Source organism: Oryx dammah, unplaced genomic scaffold (assembly GCF_014754425.2).
Source record: "Oryx dammah isolate SB20612 unplaced genomic scaffold, SCBI_Odam_1.1 HiC_scaffold_25, whole genome shotgun sequence".
Lineage (NCBI taxonomy): Eukaryota > Metazoa > Chordata > Mammalia > Artiodactyla > Bovidae > Oryx > Oryx dammah.
The window spans coordinates 91,881,549-91,899,470 of NW_024070209.1; the positions used below are offsets into that span (position 1 = coordinate 91,881,549).

At 47.8% G+C, this 17,922-nt stretch overlaps 1 protein-coding gene across 2 annotated transcripts in view; it reads right to left on the reverse strand.

Moving 5' to 3' along the window:
- TTLL11 (tubulin tyrosine ligase like 11) overlaps nt 1-17,922 on the reverse strand; it is a 266,109-nt gene that overhangs the window by 61,397 nt on the left and 186,790 nt on the right. The window contains exon 1 of one of the 2 annotated variants that reach the window (XM_040225038.1): nt 9,204-9,296. The exons of the other annotated variant lie outside the window; for it this stretch is intronic. Within the exon in view, the coding sequence (XP_040080972.1) occupies nt 9,204-9,292 (89 nt within the window). The 5' untranslated portion in view covers nt 9,293-9,296. Of the gene's footprint in view, nt 1-9,203; nt 9,297-17,922 lie in introns of those variants that run through there. 2 annotated transcript variants of the gene reach the window in all.

Sequence of the window (17,922 nt, forward strand, 5' to 3'; positions counted from 1 at the left end):
AAGGTCCTTAACCTTTTTGAGCATCAGCTTTCTCATTTGCAAAAGGGGACAATAATATCAATGCACAGGGTCATAGTGAGCACTAAATGGAAATCAAGTATGAAGAAACTCATAAAATGCCACATGTATAAAAGGCAGCTTAAAAATCCCAGTGACCTGAACACACACAGATTGGGGTCTGAAGGCCACGGTGCCCACTCACCACCCCTCCCTGAGGAGCGGGGTACTCATCATGTCACAGTGGCCAAAACCATCGCATCCTGACACTTTCTCCTTTCACAGTGGTCTCTCCAGGAACCTGTTCAAATAAATTAATCTCCCCACTTGACAACCTCACCTGGTGGGAGTGAAAGGTTTCCATGCCAACAGGAACATGGTGGGGAACCCCCTCCCCAAGAAAGAAAACAAAAGAGAGTCTGTCACTTAGTTTCCCTGAAACTAAGAGCTGAAGGCAGGGCTGGCCTCTTCCTTGGTCGTCATGGCAACGTTGCTGGACCCACCCCCATCCTGCAGACACAGGAGCTGGAGGGCGAGCAGGACTCGTGGGCGGTGGCGCCCAGGCATGAAGACGGCACAGCACAAGCACTCCATGAGGTCCACGAGAGAAGGGTTCTGCCTGCTTTTTCAAAAAACAGAAACTGGTGGCAAAAGTATTCCCCTCGCTAGGGAGTGGGGAAATTCTAGTTTTTATCATATGGTTCCTTGGGTGATGATGACTAGATTTAGAGTCCACCATCAGAGCCAGTTCAAACCTAGTGAATGAGCAGTGATTACTTGCCCAGCCATGACGCAGAGCTAGGAAGCTTTCCTCTGTGCCTCTCCTGTCGTGCTCGGGATCAGGGGACGTGGCTAAGGCCCTCGCCTGCTGCCCATTGCTACGGTTTGGTGCCCAATCTCTGCAGTGATTTCCCATCCATGATCTAACGCCACCTGAGCAACAGCTTGGGGAGAAAACTGCAGCAGGCCCCTTTTACAGGCAGGAAAATGGAGTGCCGTGACCACAAACCAGTGTGTGTGAACATGACTTTCATTTTCTCTTTTCTAGTTTGCTCTCTGCCCCTTCCCACAAAATGCTTTCATCTCTGACAGCACTTGACCTTGCCAAACATGTTCAATTCTTTCCCTCACTCTGAAGCTCTGTGTAGCTTTTAAAAGTCACCTTCTGGACTTCCCTGGTGATCCAGTGGTTAAGAGTTTTGCTGCCAATTCAGGGGACACTGGTTCAATCCCTAGTCGGGGATGGTCCCACACGCTAAGTCCATGCACCGCAACCACTGAAGCTTGCGTACCTAGAGCCTGTGGTCTGCAACAAGAGAAGTCACTGCACTGAGAAGCCCAAAGACCGCATCTAGAGAGTACCGCCCCCCCCCCGCCCCCCGCCGCGTACCACAACCCGGAGAAAGCCCGAGCCCACCACAAAAACCCGGCCCAGCCAAAAAAAAAAAATAGACAAATTTTAAAAAAAAAAAAAGTCACCTTCTAAGTCCAACGCCTGCCAGTGAAATCTACCCAGATGTCCCCCTTGCACCTAAGTGCAATAGAATTTACTCCCTAGCTATCTCCCATCCCCTACCTCAACCAGCTTCTTGCTGTTTCCCTGTTATTATTGGCAACTTCATCCTCCCAGCGAGCCAAGTTCAAAACTCTTAAGTCAGCTTCAGCTTCCTCTTCTTCTTCACCCTGGCTTCTAGGAACCTAAACAGAAACCTCCCTCTGTCCTTCTTTCACTGAGGAGCTCTGATTTGAATATCTGAGGAGTTCCTACAGATGGAAGCATGGAGCATGGTGGTTATGGGCAGAGGCTGTGGAGTCAGGGTGCCTGGGATCTTGCTGATTCCGGCCCCTTCTCATTTTGGTCCCACCATAGCCTTTGGAGAGTACCGCTATTCTTACTATGATTCTCATTTTCCACATGGCTCACTTTCCCTTTGAGACACAAGAGTATTGACATAACTTGCCCAAGGTCATCCGGACCGATGGGACTCCCTCATAACCAATATGCTAAGCTCCTTCCCACCCAGTCATAGATTTCTTAAGCGCAGGGACCTGCCTCACAGTGTCTGGGGAGGGAGACGCTGACTGAGGGCCCCTCAGAGCCAGCCAGCCGAGGTCTACTCCCCACAGGAACCCTTTCTCGCTGAGTGGCCTTGGGGATACAACCAGGTAATAGCTAGAGGTCTGCAGCGAGCCAAATAGTGGCCATACACCCCTGGAATCTGTCAATGTGACCTTATTTAGAAAAGAGTCTTTGCAGATATAATCAAGCTAAGGATCTTGAGATTATCCTGGATCTAGAGTAGGCTGTAAATCTAGTGGCAGGTATCCTTTGACGAGAAAGGCAGGGGGACATTTGACACCCATACACACACCCAGAAGATGCTGCTGCTACTACTATTACTACTACTACTAAGTTGCTTCAGTCGTGTCCGACTCTGTGTGACAAGGCAAAGGCAGAGATTGGAGTGATGCCATCACAAACCAAGAAACGCCACCCAGATCTGGAAAGCAAGAAAAGACTCTCCCCTCGGGCCTTGGGAGAGAGCACAGACCTGCTGGTATCCTCAGATTTGAGACTTCTTCCCTCCAGAACTGTGAGAGAGCACGTTTCTGTTGATTCAAGCCACCAAGTGGGTGATAAACTTATTATAGCAACCCTAGGAAATCAGGACAGGGTCTCAGTTTCCTCGCTCTGAAATGGGTGACCTTGAACAGTTACTGTGAAGTAATGTACCTGAAAGCAACGAGAACAGTGCCTGGTGCACCGCAGGCCCTCGATAAATGTTGGTTGGACCAAATGAAATATATTATGAGTCATTATCTTGGACACTTCTCCCCAGGGCACGCCTGGCTGGCTGTCTCTATCCACAATAATCCCAGGCTTGTAAAATGTTTAGCTTCAGAACCCAAGAGCCAGAAGGAGGAGCCACAAGGAGTCTCTCCTCTGGCCTAGGTGTCTGGGGGGTGAGTTGCAGGGCGGGGGAGAGGGGGGAATGGATGGGAAGCCGGCTGGGAGGTATGTGCCCTTGTGAGGCTGGTAACCAAGCATTGGCCCATTGCCAGCTCTGATGAGCCTGTCACAGTAGGTTTTACAAAACATCTGTTTCAGGAACAAGCCGGTTCTTTCAGGCGAGCTCCAGAGATAATAGTATGTTTTTCCTAGACAGAGCCATGACATGTTCGCTGAAGCTGAATATTTCTAAATGTGACCAATTTCTTAAGTGGCAGAAGCCCATCAGACTCTTCAAGAACATGGATTGTTCATGGGCAGCCAGAGCAGTGTCCTATGCCATTCCAGACCTGGGGCCACATCTGCTCTGGCCTGTAGGGAAACGGCCAGGGTAGAGAGGGGCAGCGGGTACTGAGCGCTCAGACGCTGGTCCCTCTGAAGGTCACACGTGCTTCTGCAAGGGAGTTGGGTTCCTCAGGTCCATGCATATGGATGGTGGCTGAGGCTGACGGATAACGTGCTGTTTATCTTCCGCCTACTTGGGTTGGCTACTGAGAATTTGACTGGGTAACACTATGATGGGGCATATACCAAAGATGCCCAGGCCCTGAACACAGCTTTGCTGGTTTTGACTCCATTCCAGCCTGGGAGAAGAAAGCTCAGGCCTGGTGTCCCATGTGAAATGAGCAGATGGCGCCATGGCATGAGATACGGGGAGGACCAGAAGGCAGACGGCAATCAGGAACGTGCTGGATGCAGCCCTGCAGGCTGAAGGGCAACGTGGGCCGCCAATGAAGCAGACTCCCCGACCCCCTCCAAGCAGGAGGCTCCCTGAGATGAGACACACAAGTGGTCCACAAAGCCGTGCCCATCTCCCAGTTAGCTTGGAACTTCCCTGGCTGAGGAGTCTCCGCTTCTAATCCTTGCACAACTTTGGCCTCCCATCCCTACTTGGGGTCTCTGCATCCCAGGCTCTTCTTGACCCTGCCATCCTCTCCTTCCTCGTCAGCCTGCTGCTGGGGTCCCAGCATCCATGGGTCAGGACCATTCTGGCTGGTCACTAAGCTCCCAAGGCCAGGTTGTCTGGTTGATCACAGAAGGCTGTGACTCTGGTCCAGAAGGCTGCTCCCAGAGGGAGCACTGGGGCAACAGAATCAAGGCATTTCGAAAGGAAATAGCTTCAAGTCAGAGACTGGCAAGTTCAAGGTCCTCATTTTGTAAGCAGATAGAAGACTGAGCTCTGGAGGTGGGAAATGATTTATCCAAGGTTTCCTGGCCATGTGGGTTTTCACAGAAATTAAGAATGCAGGTTTGCCAACTGCTCTTGCAATTTGCTGGGACAATGTCTTTGGCCTTTCCTACAGCCTGAGTCAGCTCTTTGCAGCTGGGGCCCCTCTCTGACTCACTGCGGGCTCTGTGGCAGTGTAGCTCAGGGCCAGACCCAGACCAGTGGCACCGTGACTATTACTGAGACATGGTCGAATGGGTCCCCTTTGTAAGACAAATCAAGAGACTGATGTGTTAGTGAAACCAACACAAAGGTGCGATTTCAGGATTCGGTGAACACCTAGACTACCAGAAGGGAGGTGCTGTTTCTACCTACAAAATAGTGTGGAAATAAAGAAAAAATGTTAAATTTACAAATCATGTCACTGTTCATTTTTTCTTTGCCTGTCATCTCAGGTCCACACAGTAATAGCCTCTGTTTATTAGAAGGAGACCCAGGTTTGATCTCTGGGTTGGGAAGACCCCCTGGAGAAAGGGCTGGCTACCCACTCTAGTATTCTTGCCTGGAGAATCCCAGGGACAGAGGAGATTTACAGGCTACAGTCCATGGGGTCAGACATGAATGAGAGACTTACACTCTAACTTTTCCTCCCGGTCTGGTAGGAACTCTCACCTTTCTTTATAGATGGACACTGAGGCTCAGGCAAGTTAAGTGGTTTGTGATCCAAGGTCACATAACTCACAAGTGCTGGACCATGGATTCCGGTCTGTGCCATTTTACCAAAGTCAGGGCATGTTGACATAAGAATGGTAATAAAATGTAATAAGATGTAAGGAAAATTTTCTCTCTGCCAGGCCTGTGATGTGTATGAGCTCATCTAATCCTCACAACCACACCGTGTTTTTCCTCTCCTGAGGGAAAACAGGCCCAGAGCCTTAAAGAACTTACTTGGGTGATCCCAGCCAGTCTAGGAGATGGGGAACAGCCAGAGGCAGAGAGCTCAGAATAAGAGGTAAGGGTATGAAAGGACCCTTGGAAGGGGGCTGGACTTGCTGACTGTGGGATTTGGGGCAAACTGATTAAAAAAAATTTTTTTAGTATTTTCATAAAATTTACCATTTATATGGATATAGTACCATTAAGTACATTCATATTATCATGTAACCATCACAACTGTCCGTCTCTAGAACTTTTTCATCTTCCCAAACTAAAACTCTGTACCCATTAAATACTAACTCCCCATCTCCCACCCACCTCCACTCTCACTCCTGGCAGCTACCATTCTGCTTTCTGTCTCTATGAACCTGACTCCTCCAGGGACCTCTTATAAGTGGAATTAGGCAGCATCTGTCCTTTCATATCTGGTTTATTTCACTCAGCACAATGTTCACAAGACTCCTCTGTGTGACAGCTTGTGTCAGAATTTCCCTCCTTTTAAAGGCTAAACAATATTCCATTGTGTGTACAGACCACATGTTGTCTATCCAGTCATCTGTCAGTAGATAGCTGGGTGACTTCCACTTTTTGGCTTTTATGAATAGTGCTTCTATGAACATGGGTGTGTGTGGACAACTGAGGCTCATTTTGGGGGTCTTCTACCTCACACCTGAGCCTCCAGCTTTGTCCAAATGCAGAGGCCCATGCCTGAGTCAGAAACCAGAGAGAGATCCATTGTCCCTCACCCCCACATTGAGTAGCCTGGCCTTGTTCCATCACCTTGATTCACCCACTCTGCCCGTCCCCACTGCTCCCTCCATAATCCAAGCAGCCATCACCTATCACCTCATTGGCGAGTCGCCTGAATTCCAAAGCCCCTTCGCCAGTTTCCTGGCTTCTAACCTTCCCTGCTGACACACCCTCCGTGTCACAGCTAAATTGCAGATCCGAGCAGTCCCCCGAGACCCTACCCTGGATCTCCCCCTCCTTTCCTTCCAGTGCTTGTGGCAACGGCCCCTCCTCAGACAGGCCTTCCCGACCTCCCTGCTCACAGCTGCAACCCGCACTTCCCCAGTGCCCCGGGCCCTTCCTTGCTCATTCCCCACAGCACTCATCACCATCTACCGGAATAGAAATTGCACTCATTTATTTTGTTTATTGTCCACTCCCTGCCTTTTCACCGCAGTAAAGTATGTCAGCTGCTCATAGGCGCGGATTTTCAATGCTTTGTTCACTAATGACTCCTCGGTCCTGGCACAGAGCCGGCGCTCAGCAAACACAGGCCGATTGCGGGAATGCGGGAAAGACCAGCCGCTCTCTGCTTGCAGGTCAGAGCCTTCGCTCTCTGGCCTGGTCAAGTCCTTTGACGTTCTGGCTCTGTATTCTGCTCCCACCCATGTCCCACCATGTTCCCAGGTAAACTCCAGGCAGACAGCACCACTGGCCTCGTCCACCCGCCATCCGCTAGCTGAGGGCCTCTGCACGTGCTATGGCCGCTGCCCGGAATGCCATTCCCCACCTTGCCCCATCCTTCATCATGCTTTACAACACCTCTGCCTCTTCTGAAGCCCTTTCACATGGTACTATGATCAAACTGCCAGCCCTGAGTGTGTGTGTGGGGGGTCATCTTGCTCTCTCAATTCCCAAGGCTGTGGCCTGAGCACACAGTAGGTGCACAGAAAACGACTAGTGAGGAAAGGGAGCCAACCACTGGAGCCTCAGCTGCTTCACCCATGAAGCCAGGCAAGGCTAGTCCTGCAGATGCCTGAAGATTAGAGATACCCTTTACCGTAACACCTGCCACAGTGCCTGGCACACGGTGGGGATTTAATCCCTAGTAGCTCAGTCTCTGGAGAAGGCAATGGTACCCCACTCCAACTCTTGCCTGCAAAATCCCATGGACAGAGGAGCCTGGTGGGCTGCAGTCCATGGGGTCGCGAAGAGTCGGACATGACTGAGCAACTTCACTTTCACTTTTCACTTTCATGCATTGGAGAAGGAAATGGCAACCCACTCCAGTGTTCTTGCCTGGAGAGCCCCAGGGATGGGGGAGCCTGGTGGGCTGCTGTCTATGGGGTCGCACAGAGTCGGACACGACTGAAGCGACTTAGCAGCAGCAGCAGCAGCAGCAGCTCAGTCTCAGAATAAGAATGGCAAGAACTCATGCAGGATCTGCTGTTTCCATTATTCAAGGAGCCTCTAGCTGAAGTCCTGCCATCATGTGTCACCTCTGGGGGCCACACCGGTAAGTGTCTACCCAGGAGAGAATTCCTGTCCTGTCCTGCCTTACCTATATTGGGCAGCGAGCAGCTGGCCCGCTGAGCAGAGAAAAACTCCAGTCCACCTTCATCTCAGAACTGACTGCATTTATAATCAGCATGCCATGGAATTGAGCACTTCCAGGGACATCAGGAAGCAACTGTGCCCATCTCTCATTTTACACCTAAGGACACAGGTTCAGAGAGGTTGACTGACCTACCCACGGTCACACAGCTAGTTTGGGATTTTGCTTTTTCTGTCCTTAATGCAGAATTTTACTTTTCTCTGGTTGAACCTACTGGACCCTGAAGAATTTGATCATTTAGTCTTAAACTCTCATTCGGGCTAAATTTGGATCATTTTCATCACTATATTGATAACTGAAGACAGCAGTTGTTGTTTAGTCACTAAGTCATGTCTGACTCTTTTGCAACCCCTTAGACTGTAGCCCGCCAGGCTCCTCTGTCTGTGGGATTTCCCAGGCAAGAACCAGAGTGGGTTGCCATTTCCTTCTCCAGGGGATCTTCCCGACCCAGGGATTGAACCCAAGGCTCCTACTTTGGGCAGATGGATTCTTTACCACTGAGCCACCAGGGAAGCCCAATTGAAAAGAGAGGGGCATGTTTTTAACTTCATAATCTTCCAACCAGCAGCATCAAGTTAGTTTTAAATGCTGGGCAATGTGTTTACCAAGAATCTTCTCTGCTATTCAAACAGACAAAATAGAGGTGGACCTCGACCCTTTCACTCTTACTGTCTCCCTAGACAGATGGCCTGCCATCAACACAGGGACAGCAGCGTCCTGCCACAGGCACTGCTGCTCTCCTTGAATGAGCCCCTCTGTGGAGAGTCCCAGGGGGAGCACCTCTGCCGTCTCCCCTTGGTCTTGGGCACAGGAGCTTTGGGCTCAGTTGTTCGGGTGGAAGGACGCAGCATCAGCCAGCTTGTGGAGCCCGGGAGCCCAGCGTGTCGGCAGAGAGATCAGGGAGACAAGTGAGGGGTGGCCCCGACTGGAAGTGAACCCAGAATTCCCCTTCACTGTGAGTCATTAGCCACCAACAGACTAATTCACAACCTCTGGTCCCAGAGGAAATCATTACTCCTAATTATTATTATTAGGCATAATGACTAATTAGTAAAAATAGCTACCATTTACTGGGTGCCAACTTATGCCTGGTACTTAATGCATATTATTTCTTTTTTTCCCCCCAGTTTTATGCTTCTTGGTTTTCTTTCTATTTTTCTAATTATAAAGTCAATATACGTTCAAGGAAAAAATATTTAAAGATACGAAAAGCAGAGGAAGGGGGAAAAAAATTCACCCTTTGTTTCACCACCGAAACACAGCCAGCCACTGCTAACATGGTGGTGTTTTCTTTTCAAGATTTCTCCTCTGTCTGTCTATCTATCTCATGAGTGTGCAAATGTATGTGTGTGCAGTATATAAGGTTTAACATAGCTGTCATTGTATTTTTACAAAAAATTACTTTGAACTCTCACAGGGATCCCAGGAGTTGGGTACTCTTATCTCCATTTAACAGATGAGGACAGACTCAGAGAGGGTAAGGAACTTGTCCAAAGTTACACAGCAGATAAACGGCAAGAGAGGAGTTCGGATCAAGTCTCTCTGTGTCACCAAAACCGGTCTTTCCCCCATTCTTCCGTGTTGTTTCCCACTCGTGAAGGGAGAATGGGGATAGTTCTGATTCCATCCAACCCCTGCTACCCCAACTCCTCTGCCCGTGCCGGAGGGACAACCCTCTACTGGGAGACATGGCTATAGGTATGGGAGACACAGGCAACTCCAGCTATGTCCACTCAACTGGCCAGTACCTGACTATGGAAAGCTTCGAAAGCTGAAGCTTCAGTGAAGACATTCTTTCAGAAACTGGAGGGAATCTGTGTTTTCTGTCCATATACATATCTGGAAAGCTGAAATCAGAAAGCATAATGAACTCGTTTTTGCAAAGCATTTTGCATGAGACAAATGCAAGTAACTTCTACAGAGTAGGTGCTGGGGGGCTCGGAGGGCCTTCCCTGGCCTGGCCTGCAAACATCCATGGGGAGCAAACAGTGAGGACCTGGAGACCACGTTTGCACAAATGGTTTGAATAAAACTGTAGGTCCTAAACATCCTTAAGTTGGTACTGAGAAGGTCGGCACATGGCACCTCCTCTGTGCTAAACCATGGCACATGGCATCTAAAATCAATAAGGCACAGTGTCTGCCTGCGAGGAGGTCACAACTGGTACAGGGAGAGAGTTCCCGAAGGCTGTGGTAAGTGCCGAGATACAGAAACCTCTTCTGTTCCCCAAACTTCAAGGGCAAATTCCTAAAATCTTTAAGATGGGAGAATTCATGGTGGAGAAGTTCAGTTCAGCTCACTTCAGTTCAGTTGCTCGGTCGTGGCCAAATCTTTGCGACCCCATGAACTGTAGCACACCAGGCCTCCCTATCCATCACCAACTCCCGGAGTCCACCCAAACCCATGTCCATTGAGTCGGTGATGCCCTCTAACTATCTCGTCGTCCCCTTCTCCTCCTGCCCTCAATCTTTCCCAGCATCAGGGTCTTTTCAAATGAGTCAGCTCTTCGCATCAGGTGGCCAAAGTACTGGAGTTTCAGCTTCAACATCAGTCCTTCCAATGAACACCCAGGACTGATCTTCTTTAGGATGGACTGGTGGAATCTCCTTGCAGTCCATGGGACTCTCAGCAGTCTTCTCCAACACCACAGTTCAAAAGCATCAATTCTTCGGCGCTCAGATTTCTTTATAGTCCAACTCTCATATCCATACATGACCACCGGAAAAACCATAGCCTTGACTAGACTGACCTTTGTTGACAAAGTAATGTCTCTGCTTTTTAATATGCTATCTAGGTTGGTCATAACTTTCCTTCCAACGAGCAAGTGTCTTTTAATTTCATGGCTGCAGTCACCATCTGCAAGTGATTTTGGAGCCCAGAAAAATAAAGTCAGCCACTGTTTCCACTGTTTCCCCATCTATTTGCTATAAAGTGATAGGACCAGATGCCATGATCTTAGTTTTCTGAATGTTGAGCTTTAAGCCAACTTTTTCACTCTCCTCTTTCACGTTCATCAAGAGGCTCTTTAGTTCCTCTTCACTTTCTGCCATAAGAGTGGTGTCATCTGCATATCTGAGGTTATTGATATTTCTCCCAGCAATCTTGATTCCAGCTTGTGCTTCTTCCAGCCCAGCGTTTCTCATGATGTACACTGCATACAAGTTAAATAAGCAGGGTGACAATATACAGCCTTGATGTACTCCTTTTCCTATTTGGAATCAGTCTGTTGTTCCATGTCCAGTTCTAACTGTTGCTTCCTGACCTGCATATATGTTTCTCAAGAGACAGGTCAGGTGGTCTGGTATTTCCATCTCTTTCAGAATTTTCCACAGTTTAAGGGGAACAAAAGTGGGAACAAATTGATTAAAGGCCTTTATGAAAATCCTCTGTTCATCGAAAGAAAATAATAAAGGGTGAGGACTAAATAATATCCATTAGGTTGAGCTTCTATATCTTAAATTTAGGAAAAAAGTTGTCACACTTTGGCCCCTAGTCATTTTTCAGGATCTCTTGCATTTTGAACAAGATGCCTAGAATCTTTCTGGCTTTCCTGCAAAGCAGTGTTTAGATGGAGAAGGCAATGGCATCCCACTCCAGTACTCTTGCCTGCAAAATTCCATGAATGGAGGAGCCTGGTAGGGTGCAGTCCATGGGGTCGCTAAGAGTTGGCCATGACTGAGCGACTTCACTTTCACTTTTCATGCATTGGAGAAGGCAATGGCAACCCACTCCAGTGTTCTTGCCTGGAGAATCCCAGGGACGGGGGAGCCTGGTGGGCTGTCTATGGGGTCACACAGAGTTGGACACGACTGAAGTGACTTAGCAGCAGTAGCAGTGTTTACATGGAGCCACATTTCTGTGTGTATGTTTCTGTGTGTGTGTGTGTGTGTGTGTGTGTGCACACGCACACGTGTGTGTTCCAGCACCTAAAGCTTCAAACATCTCTAACTGAATATCCAAGAACTGTTGAATTCTACCTTCTGGATCCTAGCAGAGCCATAGGAAGCTGTGAGTGTGAAAAGCTTGTAATGTTCCCACCTCCAGTTAGGTGCTTAGATACTCAGCAATTTTCCAACATGCCTGCCCTCACATTCTCGTCTGTAATTAGCAAGGGGGGACTTCAGCCCCACCTCCTGCCTCCGGGCCAAGGAGCCCACCCCATTGCCCCCTCACCAGGGCATCCTCTTGACCCGTGTCCATCATCCAGAGCCCCCTGCACTGTCCTCAGCGCCCTCATCTCCATCGCAGCTGGAGCTGCCACCGTTCCAGGCCGCCTTGCTCCTCTCCCTGGTCCCCCTTGGCTTCCCAATGCCCAGACATTCTTTTTTCTAATCATTCCCAACAGGAGTGACTCAAGCTTCTCATCTGTGGGAAGGGAAATGCCTGGACTCAGTGAGGGAGCTGGGAGGGCCTGTGAGGGTAGCTGCGTGGACCCCAGCGCAGCAGGAGCACAGCCAGAAGAGGAAGAGACACTCACCCTAGCTGGGTTCAGATCCCAACAGTGACTCTGAAATGCTGTGTCACTCTGGGCAAGTCACTTAGCTCTTTGACTTTCTATTTTCTCATCTTTAAAATATAGATTCCTGGGTCAGGACGATCCCCTGGAGAAGGAACTGGCAACCCATTCGACTGTTCTTGCCTGGAGAATACCATGGACAGAGGAGCCTGGTAGGCTACAGTCCATGGAGTCACAAAGAGCCGGACATGACTGAGCAACTAGATGACATGAAAATATAGATAAAACCCCCCTTGCAAAGTTGTTGTGAAGATGAAGTGATACTTTGTGTGTGTGTGTGTATATATGTATATAATATGAGATTATGCATATATATTTTTAAATAAAATGTTATAAAACACTCATTTTGCGTACACACACACACACACACACACACCCCAGGTACAGACAATGGCTGGCTTAAGGCAATCACCAGCTTCTCTGGGTTGGCTGTGTCTATACTTCCTAAATCTGTCATGAAGAACAGAAGCCACCGTGTAATTGAAAGGATTAGGTAAATGTAAAATATTTAAAGGAAATACTGAGGTGCATTTTTTTTCTTATTTGCTTTGAATGGAAAGATATCCATTCCATCACTTTACAGCAAGGGGTTTGCAGGGTTTTCAGCACAGCACGGGGCTACCAACTCCGACATGGCCAAAGCACACAGCGCAACTCAGCTTCACACACAAAGTCTGAAAGCGAAACACAAGTGGCTTGAACTCCCACGTTCATGACAGTGCTCTTTGGAAACAGTGCTTCTCTTTGAAGAAGATGCTCACAGCTAAGAATCCTCTCACATTTCATAATGATCATCAAAGGGACATCTACAACAGCTCGGCTCATATATCATTATGTGTTTGATACACTGCTCAATTAGACACATCAGCCAGCCCCTCAAAGCTGGAGTCCCATAGTCCTGAGGCTCCACTGGCCGGCTCCAAACTGTCCAGTCTGGGCCACGCCTGGTCCAGCACCTGGATCCTCAGACACCCGAGCCCCAGTCCTATTGTTTGTGCTGTCAGCCTGGAATCCTCAGGCCTAAGCTGAACCTCAAGCTCTAGCAGCTCCCAGCCCCAGGTCAGTTTCATTTGCTAGTTTCCCACTAGTTGGATGCCCTGACCATTATCCCTGCCTACTTTTTAAAATATTTATTTATTTATTTTTGGCTGTGCCAGGTCCTCATTGCCGCATGAGCTTTTCTCTAGTTGTGGCGACCTGGGGCTCCTCTTCATTGCAGGGCGCAGGCTTCTCATTGTGCTGGCTTCTCTTTGTTGCACAGCACAGGCTCTAGGGTGCACGCGCTTCCGAAGTTCCGGCTCCTGGGCCCAATAGTTGTGGCACATGGTCTTAGTAGGTCCTTGGCTTGTAGGATCTTCCTGGGTCACGATTGAACCTGTGTCTCCTGCACTGGCAGCTGCATTCTTTATCCCTGAGTCACAGGGAAGCCCATTCCTGCCTCTGAGACGCAGTCCTGCCGAGTCCTTACCTGCTTCCTCCACCAGGGCGGCAGACACCATTGTCCGCGTTCCTTCGTGCTATCCAGGTCTAGCTGTGAATGATCTGAGCTCATGAAACCAGGAGGTCATTATGATTGGTTGCCTAGGCCTGGCCTTCCATGCTCCTCTGGCCCTCACAGACCCATAGCCATGGACCCCAATGAATCCAAGTCTGTTTGGCTGTGCGCTTGCATTTGAAAAGCTTTGCTAACTCTCTGTATCATACTGCCCAGGGACCCAAACCTCAGAATATACTGGCCTCTGATGTATGTTCCTACCCAGTGGTTCAGGTTGTGGGGGGGTCCTCTCAAATATTGTTGGTATTATTATTGAAAAATCATATCTCTTTGTAAAAGACACAAAAAGTGTAGAAATACGTAGGTAAGAGAACAAAACTCTCATATATAATCTCACCATCTAGAAATGATCATTTTTAATATTTTGGTAAATTTTCTTCCCTTCTATGAATATAATTTTTTCACATAGTTAAAATCTTACTATGCATACAATTTTGTAGCCTGCTTTTACATTTAATATTTTATTATAAGCATTTTGCCATATCACCAAAAATTATTTATAGATATCTTTAATGACTGAATGACTATCCCCCAAGTTAATGGACATTTAGATCATTTCGGATTTTTCAGTACTTAGAGAGCATAATAAATTTTTCTCACCATATAAAAACCCAGAAGTAAAATTTCTGAGTCAACAATTATTAACATTTTTAAGGCCTTCAATATATAATATGGCTTTAGTCTATGACCCTAGTAACTTACTAAGGAATAAATTCGTAGTCTCCAGTTCAAAGTTTTTCTATCTATAATCTTTTGTTTGCCCTGAAGTTAACTCCTGAGATCACAATAAAATAGGGTGACACATTTTTCTATTAATTTCAACACAAATATGGGTTTAAAAATATTGCACATAGGAGTGTGTGAAACTAGAAGTGAAGAGATTAAGCAATATTTTCAAGTGACCCACAGTCACTTTCCCAATAATGGGAAATAGTCATTGAGATTTGTACCTTTAATTATTTTTTAGACTTGTCTTCTCAAAGCTATGAATCTGGGTCTGAGTCAGCACCCTAAACAACCAGAATTGGAAACAGTGAACTCTATTTTTGAGTTTTTTGTGCAGATTATGAACTTGGGATGTCAGCTGCTCAGAATCCACTTATGTAATAAATTTTCCTTAATATCTGTCTTCCCCGTGAACCCTCCCTGGATTCCTCCAGGCAGAATTAATCACCCTTCCTCCCCAAGCTCATCGCCAGTGTCTCATTTAACACTTACTTCGGTCTTTTTGTATTTGAATTATTTGTCAAGTCGCCCACTCGGCTGGGAGCTCCTAGAAGGCAAAAGCTGGTGTGGTTCCCAAGACTAAGCATAGAAATCAACTCATAACAGGATAAGGATTGATGTTCAGCTTGCCAGTAAGCACGTGGGCTGGGCCTTGTTAGGAATCTGGTGTACAGAACACTTCTAAAAGGGGAAGTGGAAGGAGATCCAGTGCCAGCCCACAGGCTGTCCTCAGAGCAATGGCCAAGAGAAGAGACTGTTTCTTCTAAAATGTCCGTGGCTCCAAAATGAAAGGAAAAGTCACTGGTGATTTTACAGATATTTATGGAGTACGTTCCGGATAGTAGGACTGTGTTAGGTGATGGGATCCAGGGAGGAATCAGCAGTTCTCTCTGCCTACCCAGAGCTCATGGCAAAATCTACAACAAATAGAGGTTTCCAAGGGCTTCCCAGGTGGTGCTAGGGGTAAAGAACCCACCTGCCAATGCAGCAGATATAAGAGACATGGGTTCGATCCCTGGGTGGAGAAGATCCCCTGAAAGAGGAGGGCATGGCAACCCACTCCAGTGTTTTTGCCTGGAGAATCCCATGGAACTAAAGCAACTTAGCACACATGCATGCGTGCTCTTACTAAACAGTTATCCACAGGTGAGGGTAAGTATACATGCAAAAACCAACATAGGATAGGCGATCATCCGGCCTTCCATTAACCAGAGACCACCCCCTTTAGTCAGTTAGCTACAAATCATTCAAGATGCCTTCCAGTCAACTCCACGAGTCAGCCCTGGCCACATCTTGAGCATCGGCTCACTCATTTCCATTCCGAAGTAACCTTCCGAGGATAAGTCAGACCTTTGAAATCTGCTAAATCTTACTGCAGATTTCTCTAGGGATTCTCACATGCACGCTGGTTTGCCATGAAAAATTTATTACTTCTAACCAAATGGATATTTTAAAGTATGTTCTACATAATTGGGATAAAATGTCAAAGGCCTAGGGATAAAGATCCATTAAGAAAAAGCATGGTGTGGTGGAAAGTTTGGGAGTGAGATGGCTGGGGATAAAACCATCCTCACCACTCTCTGATGAGTAATCCTGTGACATTGATAAGTTACTTAAACTTTGTAAGGTTCGTACTGTCATCTGTTTAATAGGGATAACGAAACATACCACTGGAAGGAGAAAGGAGGAAAAGAAGAGGGAGAACAAAGAAAAGGGCCATCTGGGCAGGTGAGACGGATGCCTAGATCCAAGCAGAGGGCACATGGACCATTTAAGAGAAGGAAGGAGAAAACTTCTTCTAGTGGGTGGAAGGATGGGCAGGAGATGTGGCATCCCATAACGCAGATTCCCAGGCTAGCCTGAGTCCCAGGGAAGTCCATTTCCCTCTAACCCCCTTGGTTTCCCATCTGTAAATTCCGCAGGCTGGATACATCCTGAGAGCTTGTCCCAGTTCCTACATTTTATCAGACCCTTTGTTTCTCTCTTCTGAAGTGGGCGAGGCAGGGAACAGATATCCAGCTAAGGGCAGTGCCAATGCAGACCTACATCAAAACGGCACTCCCTTGGGCTTTCACGGGTCCAGATTAGAAACAGCTAGCCTAGCTCACCAAGCGGAAGATTTCGTGCTCCTGAAAGAGCCTGCCACGTGCTTGTGTTTCATGAGCAAAGAAAAAAGATCCATCTCCCATTCTGACGCTACTGTGCTGGAAATTCATAAAATACTGAAGTGACTGATAAAGTCATTTTTCATGTCAGCGGTGGTTTTCTCTACTTATCTCTGCATTTGCCTGTCCATCCAGTCACAGATCCCTTCAAGTACTCAGAACATCCATTGTGAGGACCACCAAGCAGAGATGTGGCTTGTTGCCTAGGAGCTGGGGTTCCAGGCTTTTCTCCGTGGCTTGTAGGTGGCTGTCGACTACCTGCGTCCTTTCATCATTTTCTCTTCTGTGTGTGCCTGTGCCTGAAATTTCCTCTCTGTATACAGACGCCAGCCATATTGGATTACGGCCACCATAATGATCTCATTTTAACTTGATTATCCAATGCCCCCATGCTCCGAATAAGGTCGTATTTTGAGTTATTGGGCGTTAGGACGTCAACACAAATTTGGGGAGGGGAGGGTGTGACACAATTCAGCCCACAGCAGGCAGTCCATTTATTCATTCACTCGTTTGTCCATTTGCTTGTTCATTCATGCTTCCAACCCTACTCAGGTATGTCACATGTGCCCAGCATTGAGGCGGGTACTAGATACAAAGCTGAACAAGGGAGTCCTAGCTCTGGATGAGCTCGTGTTGGGTGACCGTGGGGGCACTCTGCTCCCCTGGGAGTGCAGGGCAGGCTCCTGAGGCTCCCAGGAGGTAACCGAGAGGTGAAAGGCTTGGGGAGAACCTTCTAGGTGGCAGACAGGAAGAGAGGAAAGCCTGGATTCCGCCCAAAGGAAACCACCTGTATAAACAAACTGAGCATGGAAGGAAACAGCCTAACCCTGGAACTCGAGAGATGGGGATGGAGAAGCGAAGAGAGGAGAGATTCTGGGTACGGGCTGACCCAGGCCATCACCATGAGAATGCCAGGCAGCAGAGGAATCTCCCCATCAGAAGTCAGGCACCCAACCCCCTCCTCCACGTACTCAGAACACAACTAGGAGGCAAGTGAGGAGTCAAAATCAAGATCTCCAAGTTTACGACCTGAAGTTCTGCCCTGTAAGTGGAAGGAGGGCCTCTTGGGGCCTCACTCCATACCTATGTACTCTTACTTTACCCATACTTCTAACACACATGGTGCTCTGATTCTCAGATGGTCACACAGCACCGCTCAGCCAGAAGATTATTAATATTCATAGAAGGGATGAGCCAGGATGCCACAGCCACGCAATCTGCCATACATGAAGTGACAGCTGCCAGCCTGAAAATGGAGGAGGAAGCAGAAAAACTCTCTGGAGCTGATGCAAGACATCTCAGGGCTCTTCAGGGGCACCAACGCATCGCAGAACAATCTAAAACCAGTTTGCGAAATCATCATTCAAGTAAAAAGTCAAATTCGCCTAAATATATTTAAGAAGCCAATATTCCCAATAAAAGGGACAGGATTTAGAGCTTAAAGCATTAAACACAAGATCAATTAGAAAATATGGGGATCAAAGCCTCATTCCCCAGAGGGTCTC